This window comes from Panulirus ornatus, chromosome 21 (assembly GCF_036320965.1).
Source record: "Panulirus ornatus isolate Po-2019 chromosome 21, ASM3632096v1, whole genome shotgun sequence".
Classification (NCBI taxonomy): Eukaryota; Metazoa; Arthropoda; class Malacostraca; order Decapoda; family Palinuridae; genus Panulirus; species Panulirus ornatus.
The window spans coordinates 31,827,581-31,847,983 of NC_092244.1; the positions used below are offsets into that span (position 1 = coordinate 31,827,581).

Below are 20,403 nucleotides of genomic sequence, written 5' to 3' on the forward strand. Positions count from 1 at the left end.
CGAAAGAAAGATATTTAGGGAAGCAATGTTTGCTTGTACAGGTAAGGTGTGTGATATAAGGAAGGTGGGAGGAGAGCATATGAGAAAGGGTGGTGAAAGGTGGATTAAAGATGTTAAGTTGCTAATGAGAGAGAAAAGAGGGGTGGTATGGGCACTACCTACAGGGAAAGAGTATGAAAGGTGTACTAGAGAAAGAGGCAGGATGTCAAGAGGAAGGTACATGCCAAAAAGGGGACCAATCAAAAGATGAGGTACAAAACATCAGCATACTTCAGAGAGTTGTGTTGTTTGTTGAGAGTGAAGAGGAGTTACAAATGGTTGTAAACGTGTTTTATGATGTGTGTAAGCATGCGTGACTGAAGGTAAATGCAAGTAAAAGAAATATAACAGAGTTCAGAAGGAAACAGTGAAAGTAAGGATTCTGCAAAGCCCTATACAAAGAGAAGAAAGTGTACTAAAGTACGTTAAAGATTATAGGGGAAGAATGACAGAATTTAAGTATTCGAGAGCTATCCTGGGTAAGTTTGGTGATAGGGAAGGAGAGATAAGGGAGAGAGCAGTACAGTATAGATGAGGCATTGGGTCCCTTAATAGAACAATGAAAGTAGAGGTGTGCATATGGCAGTGAAGAAAGGCTTAAGGGACGGCATAGTCCTCCAGACCCTGATATACACTCAAAACACGGATTAGGAAAGTCACACAATTCCAGAATCCAGGCTCTGAAAATAAGCTATCTGAGAGGAACATGTGGTATGTTTAGATGAAATGAAGAAAAATAAGGAAGTGTATGAAATATTTGGTATAGCAGGGAATGCAATGGGAATGAACTGTGGAGTGGTATAGTAGGTGAAATGTAATACTTTGAGGCGTATTGGGCATATGGAAAGAAAGCAAGATGTGTAGTCTACAAGGAGAGTGTATGACAGCACAAATGAAAGGGCTGATATGGACAGAAGACCACCTGTGACATGGGAAAACTGAATGGAGGAGTAATGGAGGGAGAGAAATTGTGGAAGAGTATGTATATGTATGTATATGTATGTATAAGTTGAAATGTATAGGTATGTATATGTGTGTGTGTGTGTGTGTGTGTGTGTGTGTGTGTGTGTGTGTGTGTGTGTGGGCATTTATGCATATACATGTGTATGTGGGTGGGTTGGGCCCTTATTTCATCAGTTTCCTTGTGCTTCCTTGCTAATGCAGGAGACAGCAACAAAGCATAATAACTAAAAAATATCTTCAAAGAAAACACCTGATCAACACATCCTTTACCACTTATGAAACCACACTGCTCTTTCCCAATCTGATACTCTGTACATGCCTTCACCCTCTCAATCAATACCCTCCCATATATGTTCCCAGGAATACTCAACAAATTTATACCTATGTAATTTGAACACTCATCTTTATCCCCTTTGCCCTTGTACAATGGCACTATGCATGCATTCCACAAATCCTCAGGCACTTCACCATGAACCATACATACAATGAATATCCTTACCAACCAGTCAACAACACAGTCACCCCCTTTTTTTAATAAATTCCACTGCAATGCCATCCAAACCTGCCACCTTGCCTGCTTTCATCTTCCGTATACTTATACTTATGTATATCTCTCTTTTTAAACCAGGTATTCCCAATCACAAGTCCTTTTTCACCACATAAATCTACAAGCTCTTCACCATTTCCATTTACATCACTGAACGCTCCATGTACACCAATTATACCCTCAACTGCCACAATACTCACCTTTGCATTCAAATCACCTATCACTATAACCCAGTCTTGTGCATCAAAGGTGCTAACACACTCACTCAGCTGCTCCCAAAACACTTACCTCTCATGATCTTTCTTCTCATGACCAGGTGCACAGGCACCAATAATCACCCATCTCTCTCCATCCACTTTCAGTTTTAACCATATCAATCTAGAGTTTACTTTCTGACACTCTATCAAATACTCCCACAGCTCCCGCTTCAGGAGTCGTCCTACTCCTTCCTTTGCTCTTGTCCTCTCACCAACCCCTGACTTTACCCCCAAGGCATTCCCAAACCACTCTTCCCCTTTACCCTTGAGCTTTGTTTCACTCAGAGCCAAAACATCCAGGTTCCTTTCCTCAAACGTACCACCTATCTCTCCTTTTTTCTCATCTTGGTTACATCCACACACATTTAGACACCCCAATCTGAGCCTTCGAGGAGGAGGAGCACTCCCCGCATGACTCCTTCTGTTTCCCCTTTTAGATTCCCCTTTTAGAAAGTTAAAATACAAGGAGAGGAGGGTTCCTAGTCCCCCGCTCCCATCCCCTTTAGTCGCCTTAGATGACACATGGGGAATGTGTGGATTTGTATGTAGCATTTATGGATCTGGAAAAGGCATATGATAGGGTTGATAGAGACGCTTTGTGGAAGGTCTTAAGAGTATTTGGTGCAGGAGGCACGTTGCTAGAAGCAGTAAAAATTTTTACTATGGATGTAAGGCATCTGTACGAGTAGGAAGAGAGGAGAGTGACTGGTTCCCAATGAAGGTAGGTCTGCAATAGGCATGTGTGATGTCCCCATGGTTGTTTAATTTGTTTATGAACAGGATGGTTAGGGAAGTAAATGCAAGAGCTTTGGAGAGAGGGGCAAGTATGTAGTCAGTTGGGGATGAGAAAGCCTGGGAAGTGAGTCAGTTGTTGTTCACTGATGAGAGAGCTCTGGTGGCTGATTCGAAGGGGAAACTGCAGAAGTTGGTGACTGAGTCTGGAAAAGTGTGCGAAAGGAAAAAGTTGAGAGTAAATGTGAATGAGAGCAAGGTTATTCGGTTCAGTAGGGTTGAGGGAGAAGGTAATTGGGATGTAAGTTTGAATGTAGAAAAATTGGAGAATGTAAAGTGTTTTAGATATCTGGGGGTGAACGTAGCAGTGGATGGAACCATGGAAGCAGAAGCGAGTGACAGGATGGGGGAGGGGGCAAAGGCTCCATGGGCGATGAAGAATGCGTGTAAAGAGAGAACGTTATCTCTGAGACCAAACTGAGTATGTTTGAAGAAATAGAAGTTCCAACAATGTTATATGGTTGCGAGGCATGGGCTATAGATAGGGCAGTACAGAGGAGGGTGGTTGTGTTGGAAATTATAAGATTGAGGACAATATGTGGTGTGAGGTGGTTTGATCGAGCAAGTAATGAAAGGGTAAGAGAGATGGGTGGAAATAAAAAGAGTGTGGTTGAGAGAGAAGAGGGTGAGTTGAAATGGTTTGGACGTATGGAGAATAAGTGTCGAGAAAGTCTGACAAAGAGAATATATGTGTCAGAGCTGGAGGGAACAAGGAGAAGTGAGAGACCAAATTGGAGGTGGAAGGATGGAGTGAAAAAGATTATGAGCAACTGAGGCCTGAACATACAGGAGGGTGAAAGGTGTGCAAGGAAAAGAGTGAATTGGAACGATGTGGTATACCAGGGTCAACGTGCTGTCAATGGACTGAACCACAGCATGAGAAGATCTGGGGTAAACAATGGAAAGGTCTGTGGGGCCTGGATGTGGAAATGGAACTGTGGTTTTAGTGCATTATATATGACAGCTAGAAGCTGAATGTGAACAGATGTGGCCTTTTATGTTTGTTTTTCCTGGTGCTACCTCACTGAAGCAGGGGGTAGCGATGCTGTTTCCTGTGGGGCAGGGTAGCAAAAGGAAAGGATGAAGGCAAGCAAGTATGAATATGTACATGTGTCACACATATATGTATTGTGAGAAACTGCAGAAGCTGGTGACTGAGTTTGGTAAAGAGTGTGAAAGAAGAAAGTTGAGAGTAAATGTAAATAAGAGCAAGGTTATTAGGTACAGTAGGATTGAGGGTCAAGTCAATTGGGAGGTAAGTTTGAATGGAGAAAAACTGGAGGAAGTGAAGTGTTTTAGATATCTGGGAGTGGATTTGGCAGCAAATGGAACCATGGAAGCGGAAGTGAATCATAGGGTGGGGGAGGGGGCGAAAATTCTGGGAGCCTTGAAGAATGTGTGGAAGTCGAGAACATTATCTCGGAAAGCTAAAATGGGTATGTTTGAAGGAATAGTGGTTCCAACAATGTTTTATGGTTGCGAGGCGTGAGCTATGGATAGAGTTGTGCGGAGGAGGGTGGAGGATGTGTTGGAAATGAGATGTTCGAGGACAATATGTGGTGTGAGGTGGTTTGATCGAGTAAGTAATAATAGGGTAAGAGAGATGTGTGGTGGTGAAAAGAGTGTGGTTGAGAAAGCAGAAGAGGGTGTTTTGAAATGGTTTGGTCACATGGAGAGAATGAGTGAGGAAAGATTGACCAAGAGGATATAAGTGTCAGAGGTGAAGGGAACGAGAAGTGGGAGACCAAATTGGAGGAGGAAAGATGGAGTGAAAAAGATTTTGAGTGATTGGGGCCTGAACATGTAGGAGGGTGAAAGGCGTGCAAGAATAGAGTGAATTGGAATGATGTGGTATACCGGGGTCGACGTGCTGTCAATGGATTGAACCAGGGCATGTGAAGCGTCTGGGGTAAACCATGGAAAGTTCTGTGGGGCTTGGATGTGGAAAGGGAGCTGTGGTTTCGGTGCATTATTACATGACAGCTAGAGACTGAGTGTGAACGAATGGGGCCTTTGTTGTCTTCCTAGCGCTACCCCGCACACATGAGGGGGGAGGGGGTTGTTATGTCATGTGTGGCAGGGTGGTAATGGGAATGAATAAAGGCAGACAGTATGACTTATGTAAATGTGTATATATGTATGTCTGTGTGTGTATATATATGTATACGTTGAGATGTATAGATATGTATATTTGTGTGTGTGGATGTGTATGTATATACATGTGTATGTGGGTGGGTTGGGCCATTCTTTTGTCTGTTTCCTTGCGCTACCTCGCTAACGTGGGAGACAGCGACAAAGCAAAATAATATATAAATGTATATATGTATACGTCTGTGCATATGTATGTATGAAATCTGGCAAGGCAGCTGTGGATGGTATTGCAGTGGAATTTATTAAGAAAGGGGTTGATTGTGTTGTTGATTAGTTGGTAATGATATTCAATGTATGTATGGACCATAGTGAAGTTCCTGAGGATTGGCAGAATGCATGCATAATGCCACTGTACAAAAGGCAAAGGGGATATGGGTGAGTGTTCAAACTACAGAGGCATAAGTTTGTTGAGTATTCCTGGGAAATTATATGGGAGCCTATTAACTTGAGAGGGTGAAGGCATGTACAAAGCATCAGATTAGAGAAGAGCAGTGTGGTTTCAGAAGTGGTAGAGGATGTGTGGATCAGGTGTTTGCTTTGAAAAATGTATGTGAGAAATACTTGGAAAACAGATGGATCTATAAGTAGCATTTATGGATCTAGAGAAGGCATATGATAGGGTTGATAGAGATGCTTTGTGGAAGGTTTCAGGAGTATATGGTGTGGGAGGTAGGTTGTCAGAAGCAGTGAAAAGAATTTTATCATGGATGTAAGGCATGTATGCAAGCAGGAAGAGAGGAGAGTGATTGGTTCCCTGTGAATGTCGGTCTGCAGCAGGGGTGTGTGATGTCCTCATGACTTTAATTTGTTTATGGATGGGGTGGTTAGGGAGGTAATTGCAAGACTTTTGGAGAGAGGGGCGAGTACGCAGTCTGTTGGGGATCAGAGGGCCTGGAAAGTGAGTCAGTTGTTGTTCCCCCTATAGGATATAGCATCACTAACCCCCACTTCACAGAAGTAGTGCCAAAAAAAAGACAAAAAAGGCCACATTCATTCACACTCTGTCTCTAGATGTCATGTGTAATGCACAGAAACCGCTGCTCCCTATCCACATCCAGGCCCCAGAGACCTTTCCATGGTTTGGGGAAAGAGCCAAATCTGGGAGTTGTGTCCAAAGAAGAGGAAATAGTTCTAGTCACTTGATATTAATCAAGAGGGCCCTGGGAACCATCCAACCCTCCTCAATTCAGCAATGTACAATCCAAATGTAGGGGTAATGGTGTTCCAACTTGTAAATCAAAGGAAGGCAAAACTAGAGTGTAAAGTAAAATGTTGTATGAGTTGTGTGTTGTTAGGTGTTACATTTGAGGAGGGAGTGCGATTTGTGGGTTGGATGCCAGCAACGTATATATGAGTTTAACAAAGGAAAAAGCTGCGTAGGCCAAAGAGGAGAACATGACGGACACCAGAATGCTAACTCGCTGCAATGCCATCACTAACCATCCAAATACCCTAGGGATATTACTTTCCTTGTCAGTGGGGCTAACTAATCTATTAAAAAGAACGTAAAAAATGTACTAAGAATAACATTACTAGAATGGGAAAATGCTCATCACTGCTAATTCTAGAGAAAACTAAATGCTCATCACAGCCATTCCTAGAGAAAACTGATTCAAGACATACCTGTGCTAAAGGAACAATCATATTTCTTAATGGGCTTATGTCTTTCTCCTTCATAAACATAACCATCTCTTGACCATATCTTGAAGCTGTAAAATGAAATAAAATCATATTATTTCTTACTTCCTTTACCCCATCACTAAGAGTGAGAATAACCATCTGTTTTATGGCAAATGAATGCGTATAACAAGTGTCATTAATAAAATGCACCTCTTCCTTAACAGTGTCACTGAATCTATCAAAGTGTATTCACTCTAAAGATGCCTAAATAACATATCACAGAATATCTACTACTCTAACTCTTTGTTTCTCGAAGTAAGACTGATTAGAAAACATACATTTGGCTACTAAAGAGAGCTTTTAGGAACACTTAATTAAGCTTGTTTGTACTTAAACATGACAGTTGGAGAATGAATATGAAAGAATAAGGCCTTTCTTCGTATCTTCTTGACACTACCCCACTAACACAGGAAACGGTGAGCAATCATGAAAGAAAAGAAAGATGTGCATAACACTTTATCAACCTAGATGCTGACACACTGAAATTTCCAGGGCCGGGCCACTGAGGTATTGAATTTCATGGAAGGTAAACACATTCTGGTGCATCCGACTAACAATAACTACATCAATGAAGACCAGCATGAATTTTTGCCAGGTAAAAGTAAACCAACTCAACTGTATACCACATTTACTATAACAACATTTCTCCCTGGGGTTGGGTAGAAAGAATTCTACCCCATATTTCCTGCATATCCTAGAAGAGAACTAAAAGGGAGGGAACTGGGGGCTAGAAACCCCCCTTCTTTTATTTCAATTTCTAAAAGAAGGAACAGAAGCCAATCTGTTCCTGACGTTATCTCGCTAACAAGGGAAACAGTGATCAAGTGTGAAAAAAAAACTACATTAACATAAGTGAACTTCTGCAAGGAAACAGAAAAGACATTGTTTCCTAAACTTTGCTACATATTTGACAAAGTATATGATTCAGTTTTGTTTTCAGTTTTGTTTAAGAAAGTAGTATACCAAACATTAGCCAGGAAAATGGACAAGAAAGTTGTTAACTAATGGAAAACACAAAATGGCTGCATATGGAACTATATCTGAGGTGGAGGACATTCACTTCAAGGTACCACAAGGAAAAGTATGAGCTGAATTCTTTCTTGGAAAGAAACCTGAATGTTCTGCTTCTAAGTGAAATGAAGCTTAAGGGTAAAGAGGAAGAATGGTTTGGAAATGTTTGAAAGTAAGGCAACAGAGCTCAGACCATCCCAAATGTGAGAACAGTACTCCATACAAAGACGAATCAACCCCTTGTACAAACGGAGCAACTATTCAAAAGAGAAGTTTCAACTTCTAAACAGGACATCCAGTTTCTTAAAGGCAGACTTAGCTACTCCCGTAATGCTGGGTTTCCAAGAGAGAGTGAATGTTATAGTAACACCAAGTCTGTTCACTGAGTCAAGAGGTGGAATTACAGAACCATCAAAGGAGAAACAAGAGTTGTGAGGAGTTTTTGATAAAGAGATGGGTAGAAACTGGGTCTTGGAGGCACTTAACAAGATTTTGCGCACCCCGCTGAGATATCCTGTACAAGTTTGAATTTACTGTGGAAGCTGTGTCAAGACAAGATGCAAACTGAGTGAAAGAAGAGGGAGCAGGACTGAAGGATGGAGATGAATGCAGTGTTGTCAGCGTATGAGCACACTGGATTATTTGTAGAGGAAAGGAAATCATTGAAAAAAAGGAGAAAAAGTGTAGGGGACACAACAGAACCTTGAAGGACACTGCTGTTGATGAAGAAAAGGGGGTAGGCTGAACTACCAACAACCACAGAGATAGATCGGCCAGACAGGAAGCTAGATATCAAGGAACAAAATGAGGGAGAGAAGCCAAAACAGGGGAGCTTAGAGATGAGACCCCGATGTTATACCCTGTCAAGAGCCTAAGTCAAGGGTAACTACATCTGACTCTCTAAAATCTTTCATGGATGATGACCAGACATTAGTAAGACATGAAAGAATATCACCAGTAGATCTCACCTTACAAAAGCCATACTGGTGATCAAAGAGAAGACTGATTTTTGAGGTGTTTAAGGTTAAGGGAGTCGAGGAGGGATTCAGAGACTTTGGAAAAGGTAGATGTCAAAGCAACAGGACAATAATCAGGGAGGTCAGAACAGTCACCCTTCTCAGGGATGAGACATATCAAAGCATGTTTCCAAGGAAACAAAAGTGTTTTGGTTTTAAACAGAAACAAAACCAACGAGCAAGCAAAGGGGCAAGTTCAGAGGCACACTCTTTCAGTACATGAGGATGGATGCTTGTCTCCAGAGGAAGAGGCCGCCTTTCGGACAGTCTGAAAAGAGATTATGAGAAAAGGAATAAGATTAGTAAAAGGAGCACCAGGGAGTGATGGAATTTTAGATTCATCCAAGGTGGAGTTAGAGGAGAAACAGGAACTAAAGAGTGTTGCTTTGTCAGTGGGAGAGACAGCTATAGTACCATCAGGAGGGAAAAGCAAAATAAAGGTAGAGCGACAGAAGCTGTTAGAGATGCCCTTAGCTAAAGACCAGAAAGGCCTATCAGTAAATGACGAGGAGAGGTTTTTGCATTTCCTTTGAATAAATGAAAGATTCGCATCACGGATAACGTGCTTCCAGCAATTACAGGCTGTAATAAAAGCTGAATGGGAGCCAGAGAAAGGAGAGTTTCTTCAAGCGTGATAAGGCTTATCCTTTGTCTGAATGGCCTCAGAACAGGAGCAGTTGAATCATGGATTGGATGAAGTAGCAGTACTGGAGGAAGAAGGGATAAATGCTTCCATTCCCACAAGAATAACCTCTACTATGCTTTTGGTGGAGAGAGAAGCATCAATACATAAGAAAGAGCAATTTACCCAAGGAAAGTCTGAAAACAAGTTATGTAAATTCTTCCAGTCAGCTTTGTTCAGGTGCCAGTATTTGGGCTTAGAAGGGACTAGTAAAGGGGAAGGTGCCATTAGAATAGACACATTCATCAGACTGTGATCAGATGAACCAATTGGGGGCAAGATTGTGTACTTACAGCAAGATGGACTAGATGTGAAAAACAAATCCAGAATATCAGGAGAGTGGTCACAAGGGTCATTACCTTGGAGACCGAAAATGAATATGTTTGAAGGGTTAGTAGTTAGAACAATTTTATATGGTTGCAAGGCATGGGCTATAGATAGGATTGTACGGATGAGGGTGGATGTGTTGGAAATTAAATGTTTGAGGACAATATGTGAAGTGAAGTGGTTTGATCAAGTAAGTAATGAAAGGGGAAGAGAGATGTGTGGTAATAAAAAGAGTGTGTTTGAAAGAGCAGAAGGAGGTGCGTTGAAATGCTTTGGACATATGGAGAGAAAGTGTGAGGAAAGGTTGACAAAGAGGATAAATGTGTCAGAAGTGGTGGTAACAAGAAATGGGAGACCAAAGTGGAGGTGGAAGGATGGAGTGAAAAAGATTTTGAGCGTCAGGGCCTGAACATGCTGGAGGGTGAAAGGTGTGCACAGAATAGAGTTAATTGGTATGATGTGGTATACTGGGGTCAATGTACTATCAATGGACTGAGCCAGGGGATGTGAAATGTCCAGGATAGACCATGAAAAGGTCTCAGGCCTGGATGGGGATAGGAAGCTATGGTTTCAGTGCATTACATACGACAGCTAGAAAATGAGTGTGACCAGATGTGGCCTTTAGTCGTCTGTTTTCTGGCACTACCTCACATACTGGGGGTGGAGATGCTGTTTGCTGAGGGACAGGGTGGCACCAAGAATGGATGGAGGTGAGCAAGGACAAATATGTACATGTGTATATATGTGCTTCTAAAAGGGGAAGCAGAAGAGAGAGTCAAGCAGGGAGTGCTCATCCCCCTCAAAGGCTCAGACTGGGGTGTCTGAATGTGCGCAGATGAAATCAATATGAGAGGAAGGGAGAAACAGGTAGTATCTTTGAGGAAAGAAACCTGGATGTTCTGGCTCTGAGTGAAACGAAACTCAAAGGTAAAGGGGAAGAATGATTTGGGTAAGTCTTGGGGGTAAAGTCAGGTATTGGTGGGAGGACAAGAGCTAAGGAAGGAATAGCACTACTCCTGAAGTAGGAGTTGTGGGAGTACGTGATAGAGTGTAAGAAAGTAAACTTTAGATTGATATGGGTAAAACTGAAAGTGGATGGAGAGATGGGTGATTATTAGTGCATATGCACCTGGTCATGAGAAGAAAGATCAGGAGAGGCAAGTTTTTGGGAGCAGCTGAGTGAGTGTGTTATCAGCTTTGATGCATGAGACCGGGTTATAGAAATGGGTGATCTAAATGCAAAGGTGAGTAATGTGGTAGTTGAGGGTATAATTGATGTACATGGGGCATTCAGTGTTGTAAATGGAAATGGTGAAGAGCTTGTAGATCTGTGTGCTGAAAAAGAACTGGTGACTGGGAATTCCTAGTTTAAAAAAAGATATATACATAAGTATACGTATGTAAGTAGGAGAGATGGCCAGAGAGCGTTATAGGATTATGTGTTAATTGACAGGCGAGTGAAAGAGACTTTTGGATGTTAATGTGCAGAGAGGGGCAGCTGGAGGGATGTCTGATCATTACCTTGTGGAGGCGAAGGTGAAGATTTGAAGAGGCTTTCAGAAAAGAAAAGAGAATGTTGGGGTGAAGAGAGAGAGGTGAGGGTAAATGAGCTTGTAAAGAGATTTGTGTGAGGAAGTACCAGGAGAGATTGAGTGCAGAATGGCAAAAGTTGAGAGCATATGAGGTAAGGGAAGTGGGGGAGGAATGGGATGTATTTAGGGAAGCAATGATGGCTTGCATAAAAGATGCTTACAGCATGAGAAAGGTGGGAGGGGGGTAGATTAGAAAGGGTAGTGAATGGTGGGATGAAGAAGTAAGATTGTAGGTGAAAGAGAAGAGAGAGGCGTTTGGACGATTTTTGCAGGGAAGCAGAGCAATGACTGGGAGATGTATAAAAGAAAGCAGGAGGAGGTCAAGCGAAAGATGCAAGAGGTGAAAAAGAGGACAAATGAGAGTTGGGGTGAGAGAGCATCATTAAATTTTAGGGAGAGTAAAAAGATGTTTTGGAAGGAGGTAAACAAAGAGTGTAAGACAAGAGAACAAATGGGAACATCGGTGAAGGGGGATAATAGGGAGGTAATAACAAGTAGTGGTGAAGTGAGATGAAGTGAGTATTTAGGTTTGCTGAATGTGTCTGATGATAGAGTGGCAGATAAAGGGTGTTTTGGTTGAGGCAGTGTGCAAAGTGAGAGGGGTCAGGGAGAATAGTTTGGTAAACAGAGAAGAGGTAATGAAAGCTTTGCAGACGATGAAATCCAGCAAGGCAGCGTGTTTGGATGGTATTGCAGTGGAACATATCAAAAAAGGGGGTAATTGTGTTGTTGATTGGTTGGTAAGAATATTCAATGTATGTATGGTTCATGGTGAAGTGCCTGAGGATTGGCAGAATGCATGTATAGTGCCCTTGTACAAATGCAAAAGGGATAAAGTGAATGTTCAAATGACAGAGGTATAAGTTTGTTGATTATTCCTGGGAAATTATATGGAAGGGTACTGATTGAGAGGGTATAGGTATGTACAAAACATTAGATTGAGGAAGAGCAGTGTGGTCTCAGAAATGACAGAGGATGCGTGGATCAGGTGTTTGCTTTAAAGAATATATGTGAGAAATACTCAGAAAAACAGATGGATTTGTATGTGGCATTTATGGATCTGGAGAAGGCATATCAATTAACACATAACCTATTAATGCCCTTTGACCATCTCTCCTACTCACATATATGTACTTATGTATATCTCACTTTTTACACATGGTATTCCCAATCACCAGTCATTTTTCAACATATAGGTCCAAAAGCTCTTCACAATTTCCATTTACAACAGTGAATACCCCATGTACACCAATTATATGCTAAACTGCAACATTACCCACCTTCGCATTTAAATCACCCATCACTAGTACCCAGTCTTGTGAATCAAAGCTGATGATACACTCACTCAGCTGCCCCCAAAACAATTGCCTCTCACGATCTTTCTTCTCATGACCAGGTGCATAAGCACCAGTAATCACCCATCTCTCTTCATCCACTTTCAGTTTTACCCAATCATTCTACAATTCACTTTTTTACACTCTATCACACACTCCAACAACTCCTGCTTTGGGAGTAGTGATACTTCTTTCTTAGCACTTGTCCTCTCACCAACCCCTGACTTTACTCCCAAGACTTTTCCAAATCACTCTTCCCTTTTACCCTTGAGCTTCATTTCACTCAGAGCCTGAACACCCAGGTTTCTTTTCTTAAACATGCTACTACAAATAGGTAAATATGTAACCTCTTTCAGTCCTATGAGGGACTGAGTTCAGTCCTGGACAAATGGGAAGTCTGGATGAGGTTTGTATCTGGACTGCCATAAAGCATTTAAAACTGTACCACATAGGAGGATAATTAAGAAGTGAAACCATAAAACAGGAATAAGGGGAAAAGTACGGTGGACAGATTTCATCACTGGGTGAGAACAAACAACACATGTTAAAGGAGCCTTTTCCAAATTAGATGACCAGTGGAGTGCCACAGGGTTTGCTTTGGGACCAATACTCTTCTTGATGTTAATGCTTCCAGTTGATGCAAAGGTCATGGATGTAAAAAGTTCAGAGGATTGCAGCTTACATGGGGACATAAACTAACTCCAAAGTAGGTTTAAAGCATGTTTAACGAAATTCATCCCAAGCAAATATGGAGTAATGAGTAAAGGACAAAGCACAGCCTCAATATGAGCATTATCTAGCCAGAAATAAGATTGAGGATTTTGTGGCAGAAGGGCTTGGGAGTCACAGAAGTCCCACATTATGCTGGTGTATCAGAACAGCTTTTAAGTATATCGTTAAATATTCAACAAGCTATTCATATCCTACATAAGACCAAAACTACAATATACTTCTCAGGTTTGGTCACTGCATCTAAAGAGGCAAAAAGAGGTCACGGATAAGGTCTAGAAGAGGGCAACAAAGACAGGACCAGAATGGAAAGAGTTATTTCATAGGGAAAGGCTGAAGGCTTTAAATCTACCCACCCTGAAAGAGAGAAAAGTGAAGGATGACCTGATCACAACTTTTTAGTTCCTAAAAGAGATCAACAATGCAAACATTGAACACTTCTCCAAGAAATGTAGGGATAGAGCAACCCTAGGACATAATATGAAATCAAATAAGATACTTGTTAGAAAAGATGTACTATTTTTATAGTCTAACAGTGGTGGATGAATGGAACATGATGACTGAAGACATGTTTAATGCAGATAGCAATATAAAAGCTGAAGAAATTGTATGTAACTAGACAGTGTTCACGAGATGGGACCCTACAAGTGTAAAAGTCCCTTTCTGTACATTACAAACAGGTAATCACACACACACACACACACACACACACACACAAACACAGAGTATGGCAACACAAGTGTAAAACTCTTTCTCCATAACACAAGAGGAATGTCAATATTCGCATGCACAAAGATAATCATAATCACAAAATAACATCAAAAATAACAAATAATTCTGCAATACTAATGTAAACCACACATTAATCATACCATTAAGCGAATACTCATCCTTCATAAGGTCAAAATTTTGGTAAATAAAGAAGGATGAAGTACTAACCTTGGCAGTGAGCCAAGGGCAGCCCTGAGACCAGGCGAGCTAGCTCCTACCACTGGATGAGTGATTTAGAGATAGAAGAAAAAGCTATATCACCAGAAGGAATAGGATTACAGAGTCCTAACCCTACTAAAGATCCTAAGGATTCTCTCAAGCTCATGGGACTTTCTGAACATGAAGAAAAAACTAAAATTCATTTTGATCTTACTTGAATTTTAGGACAATTTTTTCACATTTCTACAGAGCTGATTAACATCAGCTGCAGCATTTGAAAGCTGGAACACAGACATTTCCTGATGCTAAATGGTTGATGGTGGAATCACTAGCGCTAAAAGTAATCACATTTTCAGGTATCCATTGTCCTGGATACAAGAAGTGTGCCGGCAGATATGCATTGGAAAAATTACAGATTTATGAGGTTGAGCAGAATGAGTATGGCTGTGACTGGCATTTTCTGAAAGACTAATCTCAATAAATAAAGTGTGTGTGTCAAACGAAGTAAAAGAATTATCAAAAAATCTATTCTGAATAATGCAAATTATGTAATAAAAAGGAACTTGTCATAAAAAAAAGCTCAAAACAGCTCAAACATTGAAAGCACCACTGGGTACAAAAATACATTTTATGGAACAATGTGTGTATACCTGCAAGTGACAAAATTCTATATGTATAATAAGCACACTTGGTCTTGATATCATAATTACCATTCATCTGATCACCACAGTTTCGGGCCTCAGTCATTTTCATTTGAAGGATCTGGAGTTGGGGCAGGTAATTATTCATTTTGGCAGCATTTCTCTGTGACATAAGCACAAGTGGGAAAATCAACGTCCGGATAACGACCGTAGCTGTGGGAATGATGTAATAAGTTATTTTTTTTTTTTTCTTTTTTTTTTTTTTTTATACTTTGTCGCTGTCTCCCGCGTTTGCGAGGTAGCGCAAGGAAACAGACGAAAGAAATGGCCCAACCCCCCCCCCCATACACATGTACATACACACGTCCACACACGCAAATATACATACCTAGACAGCTTTCCATGGTTTACCCCGGACGCTTCACATGCCTTGATTCAATCCACTGACAGCACGTCAACCCCGGTATACCACATCGCTCCAATTCACTCTATTTCTTGCCCTCCTTTCACCCTCCTGCATGTTCAGGCCCCGATCACACAAAATCCTTTTCACTCCATCTTTCCACCTCCAATTTGGTCTCCCTCTTCTCCTCATTCCCTCCACCTCCGACACATATATCCTCTTGGTCAATCTTTCCTCACTCATTCTCTCCATGTGCCCAAACCATTTCAAAACACCCTCTTCTGCTCTCTCAACCACGCTCTTTTTATTTCCACACATCTCTCTTACCCTTACGTTACTTACTCGATCAAACCACCTCACACCACCCATTGTCCTCAAACATCTCATTTCCAGCACATCCATCCTCCTGCGCACAACTCTATCCATAGCCCACGCCTCGCAACCATACAACATTGTTGGAACCACTATTCCTTCAAACATACCCATTTTTGCTTTCCGGGATAATGTTCTCGACTTCCACACATTTTTCAAGGCTCCCAAAATTTTCTTGAAAAATGTGTGGAAGTCGAGAACATTATCCCGGAAAGCAAAAATGGGTATGTTTGAAGGAATAGTGGTTCCAACAATGTTGTATGGTTGCGAGGCGTGGGCTATGGATAGAGTTGTGCGCAGGAGGATGGATGTGCTGGAAATGAGATGTTTGAGGACAATGGGTGGTGTGAGGTGGTTTGATCGAGTAAGTAACGTAAGTTATACTTTACAAAAATAAATGTTATCACAATACACAATTTAGCTCACTTCATAGGGCATCATACATCAACATTTCAATTGACAAAATACAAAAAAGCATCAAAACACAAACTACAGTACGTTTACAGAGGCAAACTCCAAGATGAATTCTGTTGTATAATCTCTAATGACCTAAAGCAAAGTAAGCATTGCATACAAGTAGTAAAACAAGGGAACAAAATTCTTAAATTCATAAGAAAGGCTTTCAAATCTAAGTCATATCACACATCAACTTTTCAATTGGCAAGATACACAAAAGGATCAAAACACAAACTACAGTATGTTTTCAGTGGCAAACTCCAAGATGAATTCTGTTGAGCCACAATAGGTGAATAAGCAAAAAGACTTAGGTTTTATAATCTCTAGTAACCTAGAGCCATATAAAAAGCTTTCAAATCTAAGCCTTAGAAAATTATCTTCATCCTTTATAAACCATAAACTTGAAATAAACAAATTTGAATAAAGTACAGCAGTCAGTTACCAAGATGCTTCAAGATGATACCAGAACTGAGAAACAGATTACATAACAGCTGCCTAAATTACTTAAATTCATTTAGTTTAAATACAGAAGGTAAAGAGGTAACTCAATACAGAGTTGGAAGGACTATGCTGTCCCTTGATCCTCTCTTCACTTCCATACTTACACATCTACCCTTCATTATTCTACTAAGGGACTCAATGGCTCTTCTACTCTGTACTGCTCTCTCCCTTGTCTCTCCTTTTACATCACCACACTTACCCAAGACAGCATCCAGATACTCAAATTAGCTAACTTCTTCCAGTCTTAGTCCCCCATATCCACAACACAATTTAGTACATTTTCTTCTTTCACTTTATGCAGTTTTGAAAATCTTTACTTTCACTCTGTTTCCTTTCAAACACCATTACTTTACTTTTACTTACATTTATCTCCAATGATCTCCACTTACACATATCACAAAACACACTTACAACCATCTACAAATCCTCTTCACTCTCCACAAACAACATAGTATCATCCGCAAACAGGCATGCCACTAGACACCATATCTCACCTCCATACTCCATCCCTGCACCCCTTTTCCCTACTTTTGCTTTCATCTCTCTTATCACTCCATCCATATGGAACCATGGGAGTGAAAGTGAATCAAAGAGTGGGGGAGGGGGTGAAGGTTCTGGGAGTGATGAAGAATGTGTGGAAGGAGAGAACGTTATCTCGGAGAGTAAAAATGGGTATGTTCGAAGGAATAGTAGTTCCAACAATGTTATAAGGTTGCGAGGCATGGGGTATAGATAGGGTTGTATGGAGGAGGGTGGATGTGTTGGAAATGAAATGTTTGAGGACAATACATGGTGTGAGGTGGTTTAATTGAGTAAGGAAGGAAGGGGTAAGAGACATGTGTGGAAATAAAATGAGTTTGGTTGAGAGAGCAGAAGAGGGTGTGTTGAAAGTATTTGGACATATGGAGAAAATGAGCGAGGAAAGATTGACAAAGAGGATATACATGTCAGAGGTGGAGGAAACAAGGAGAAATGGAAGACCAAAATGAAGGCGGAAGGATGGGGTGAAAAAGATTTTGACCAATCTGGGCCTGAACATGCAGGAGGGTGAGTGGCATTCAAGGAATAGGGTAAATTGAAACAATGTAGTATACCGAGATCGACGTACAGTCAATGGACTGATCCGGGGCATGTGAAGCATCTGTGTGGCTGTAACCAAGATGAGAAAAAAGGAGATAGGTAGTATGCTTGAGGAAAGGAACCTGGATGTTTTGGCTCTGAGTGAAACGAAGCTCAAGGGTAAAGGAGAAGAGTGGTTTGGGAATGTCTTGAGAGTAAAGCCAAGGGTTGGTGAGAGGACAAGAGCAAAGGAAGGAGTTGCACTACCCCTGAAGCAGGAGTTGTGGGAGTATGTGATAGAGTGTAAGAAAGTAAACTCTAGATTGATATGGGTAAAACTGAAAGTGGACAGAGAGAGATAGGCGATTATTGGAGCCTATGCACATAGTCATGAGAAGAAAGATCATGAGGCAAGTGTTTTGGGGGAAAGCTGAGTGAGTGTGTTAGCAGCTTTGATGCACGAGACCAAGTTATAGTGATGGGTGATGTGAATGCAAAGGTGAGTAATGTGGCAGTTGAGGGTACAATTGGTGTACATCGGATGTTCAGTGTTGTAAATGGAAATGGTGAAGAGCTTGTAGATTTGTGTGCTGAAAAACGACTAGTGATTGGGAATACCTGGTTTAAAAAGAGAGATATACAAAAGTATACATATATAAGTAGGAGAGATGGCCAGACAGCCTTATTGCATTACATGTTAATTGATAGGCACCTGAAAGAGAGACGTTTGGATGTCAATGTGCTGAGAGGGGCAACTGGAGGGATGTCTGATCATCATCTCGCAGAGGCGAAGGTGAAGATTTGTATAGGTTTTCAGAAAAGAAGAGAGAATGTTGGGGTGAAGAGTATGGTGAGAGTAAGAGAGCTTGGAAAGGAGACTTGTTTGAGGAAGCACCAGGAGAGAATGAGTGCAGAATGGAAAATGGTGAGAGCAAATGATGTAAGGGGAGTGGGGGAGGAATGGGATGTATTTAGGGAAGCAGTGATGGCTTGTGCAAAAGATGCTTGTGGCATGAGAAAGGTGGGAGGTGGGCAGATTAGAAAGGGTAGTGAGTGGTGGGATGAAGTAAAATTGTAAGTGAAAGAGAGGAGAGAGGCATTTGGACGATTTCTGCAGGGAAATAATGCAAATGACTGGGAGATGTATAAAAGAAAAGAGGCAGGAGGTCAAGAGAAAGGTGCAAGAGGTGAAAAAAAGGGCAAATGAGAGTTGGGGTGAGAGAGTATCAATAAATCTTAGGAAGAATAAAAAGATATTTTGAAAAGAGGTAAATAGAGTGCATAAGACAACAGAGCAAATGGGAACTTTGGTGAAGGGGCTAATGGGGAGGTAATAACAAGTAGTGGTGAAGTGAGAAGGTGATGGAGTGAGTATCTCTAAAATTTGCTGAATGTGTTTGACGATAGAATGGCAGATATGGGGTGTTTTGGTCAAGGTGGTGTGCAAAGTGAGAGGGTCAGGGAGAATGGTTTGGTAAACAGAGAAGAGGTTGTGAGAGCTTTGCAGAAGATGAAAGCTGGCAAGGTGGCCGGTTTGAATGGTATTGAAGTGGAATCTATTAAAAAAGGGGGTGATTGTGTGGTTGACAGGTTGGTAAGGATATTCAAAGTATATATGGTTCATGGTGAAGTGCCTGAGGACTGGCAGAATGCATGCATAGTGCCATTGTACAAAGGCAAAGGGGATAAAGGTGAGTGTTCTAATGACAGAGGTATAAGTCTGATGAGTATTCCTGGGAAATTATATGGGAGAGTATTGATTGAGAGGGGTAGAGCATATACAGAGAATCAGTTTAGGGAAAAGCAGTGTGGTTTCAGAAGTGGTAAAGGATGTGTGGATCAGGTATTTCCTTTGAAGAATGTATGTGAGAATTACTTAGAAAAACAGATGGATTTGTATGTAGCATTTATGGATCTGGAGAAGGCATATGATAAGAGTTGATAGAGATGATCTTTGGAAGGCATAAAGAGTATATGGTGTGGGAGGCAAGTTGCTAGAAGCAGTGAAAAGATTTTGTCAAGGATGTAAGGCATGTATACAAGTAGGAAGAGAGGAAAGTGATTGGTTCCTAGTGAATATCAGTTTGTGGCAGGGGTGCGTGATGTCTCCATGGTTAATTTGTTTATGGATGGGGTTGTTAGGGAGGTGAATGCAAGAGTTTTGGAGAGAGGGGCAAGTATGCAGTCTGTTGTGGATGAGAGGGCTTGGGAAGTGAGTTAGTTGTTTTTCGCTGATAATACAGCGTTGGTGGTTGATTCACGTGAGAAATTGCATAAGTTGGTGACTGAGTTTGGTAAAGTGTGCGAAAGAAGAAAGCTGAGAGTAAATGTAAATAAGAGTAAGGTTATTAGGTTCAGTAGGGTTGTGTATACTTGTGTGAGGAGGTACCAAGAGAGACTGAGTAAAGAATGGAAAGTGGTGAGAACAAAGGAGGTGAGGGGAGTGGGGGAGGAATGAGATATATTTAGGGAAGCAGTGATGGCTTGCGCAAAAGATGATTGTGGCATGAGAAGCGTGGGAGGTGGGCAGATTAGAAAGGGTAGTGAGCAGTGGGATGAAGAAGTAAGAGTATTAGTGAAAGAGAAGAGAGAGGCATTTGGACAATTTTTGCAGGGAAATAATGCAAATGAGTGGGAGATGTATAAAAGAAAGCGGCAGGAGGTCAAGAGAAAGGTGCAAGAGGTGAAAAAGAGGGCAAATGAGAGTTGGGGTGAGAGAGTATCATTAAATTTTAGGGAGAATAAAAAGATGTTTTGGAAAGAGGTAAATAAAGTGCGTAAGACAAGGGAGCAAATGGGAACTTCAGTGAAGGGGGCTAATGGAGAGGTGATAACAAGTAGTGGTGATGTGAGAAGGAGATGGAGTGAGTATTTTGAAGATTTGCTGAATGTGTTTGATGATAGAGTGGCAGATATAGGGT

At 41.3% G+C, this 20,403-nt stretch overlaps 1 protein-coding gene across 3 annotated transcripts in view; it reads right to left on the reverse strand.

The window, feature by feature from the left end:
• OXA1L (OXA1L mitochondrial inner membrane protein) overlaps nt 1–20,403 on the reverse strand; it is a 61,024-nt gene that overhangs the window by 22,997 nt on the left and 17,624 nt on the right. For all 3 annotated transcript variants that reach the window (XM_071675897.1, XM_071675898.1, XM_071675899.1), the window contains exons 5-6: nt 14,761–14,904; nt 6,373–6,458 (exon numbers count right to left, since the gene is read on the reverse strand). In XM_071675897.1, the coding sequence (XP_071531998.1) occupies nt 6,373–6,458; nt 14,761–14,904 (230 nt within the window). The remainder of the gene's footprint in view (nt 1–6,372; nt 6,459–14,760; nt 14,905–20,403) is intronic.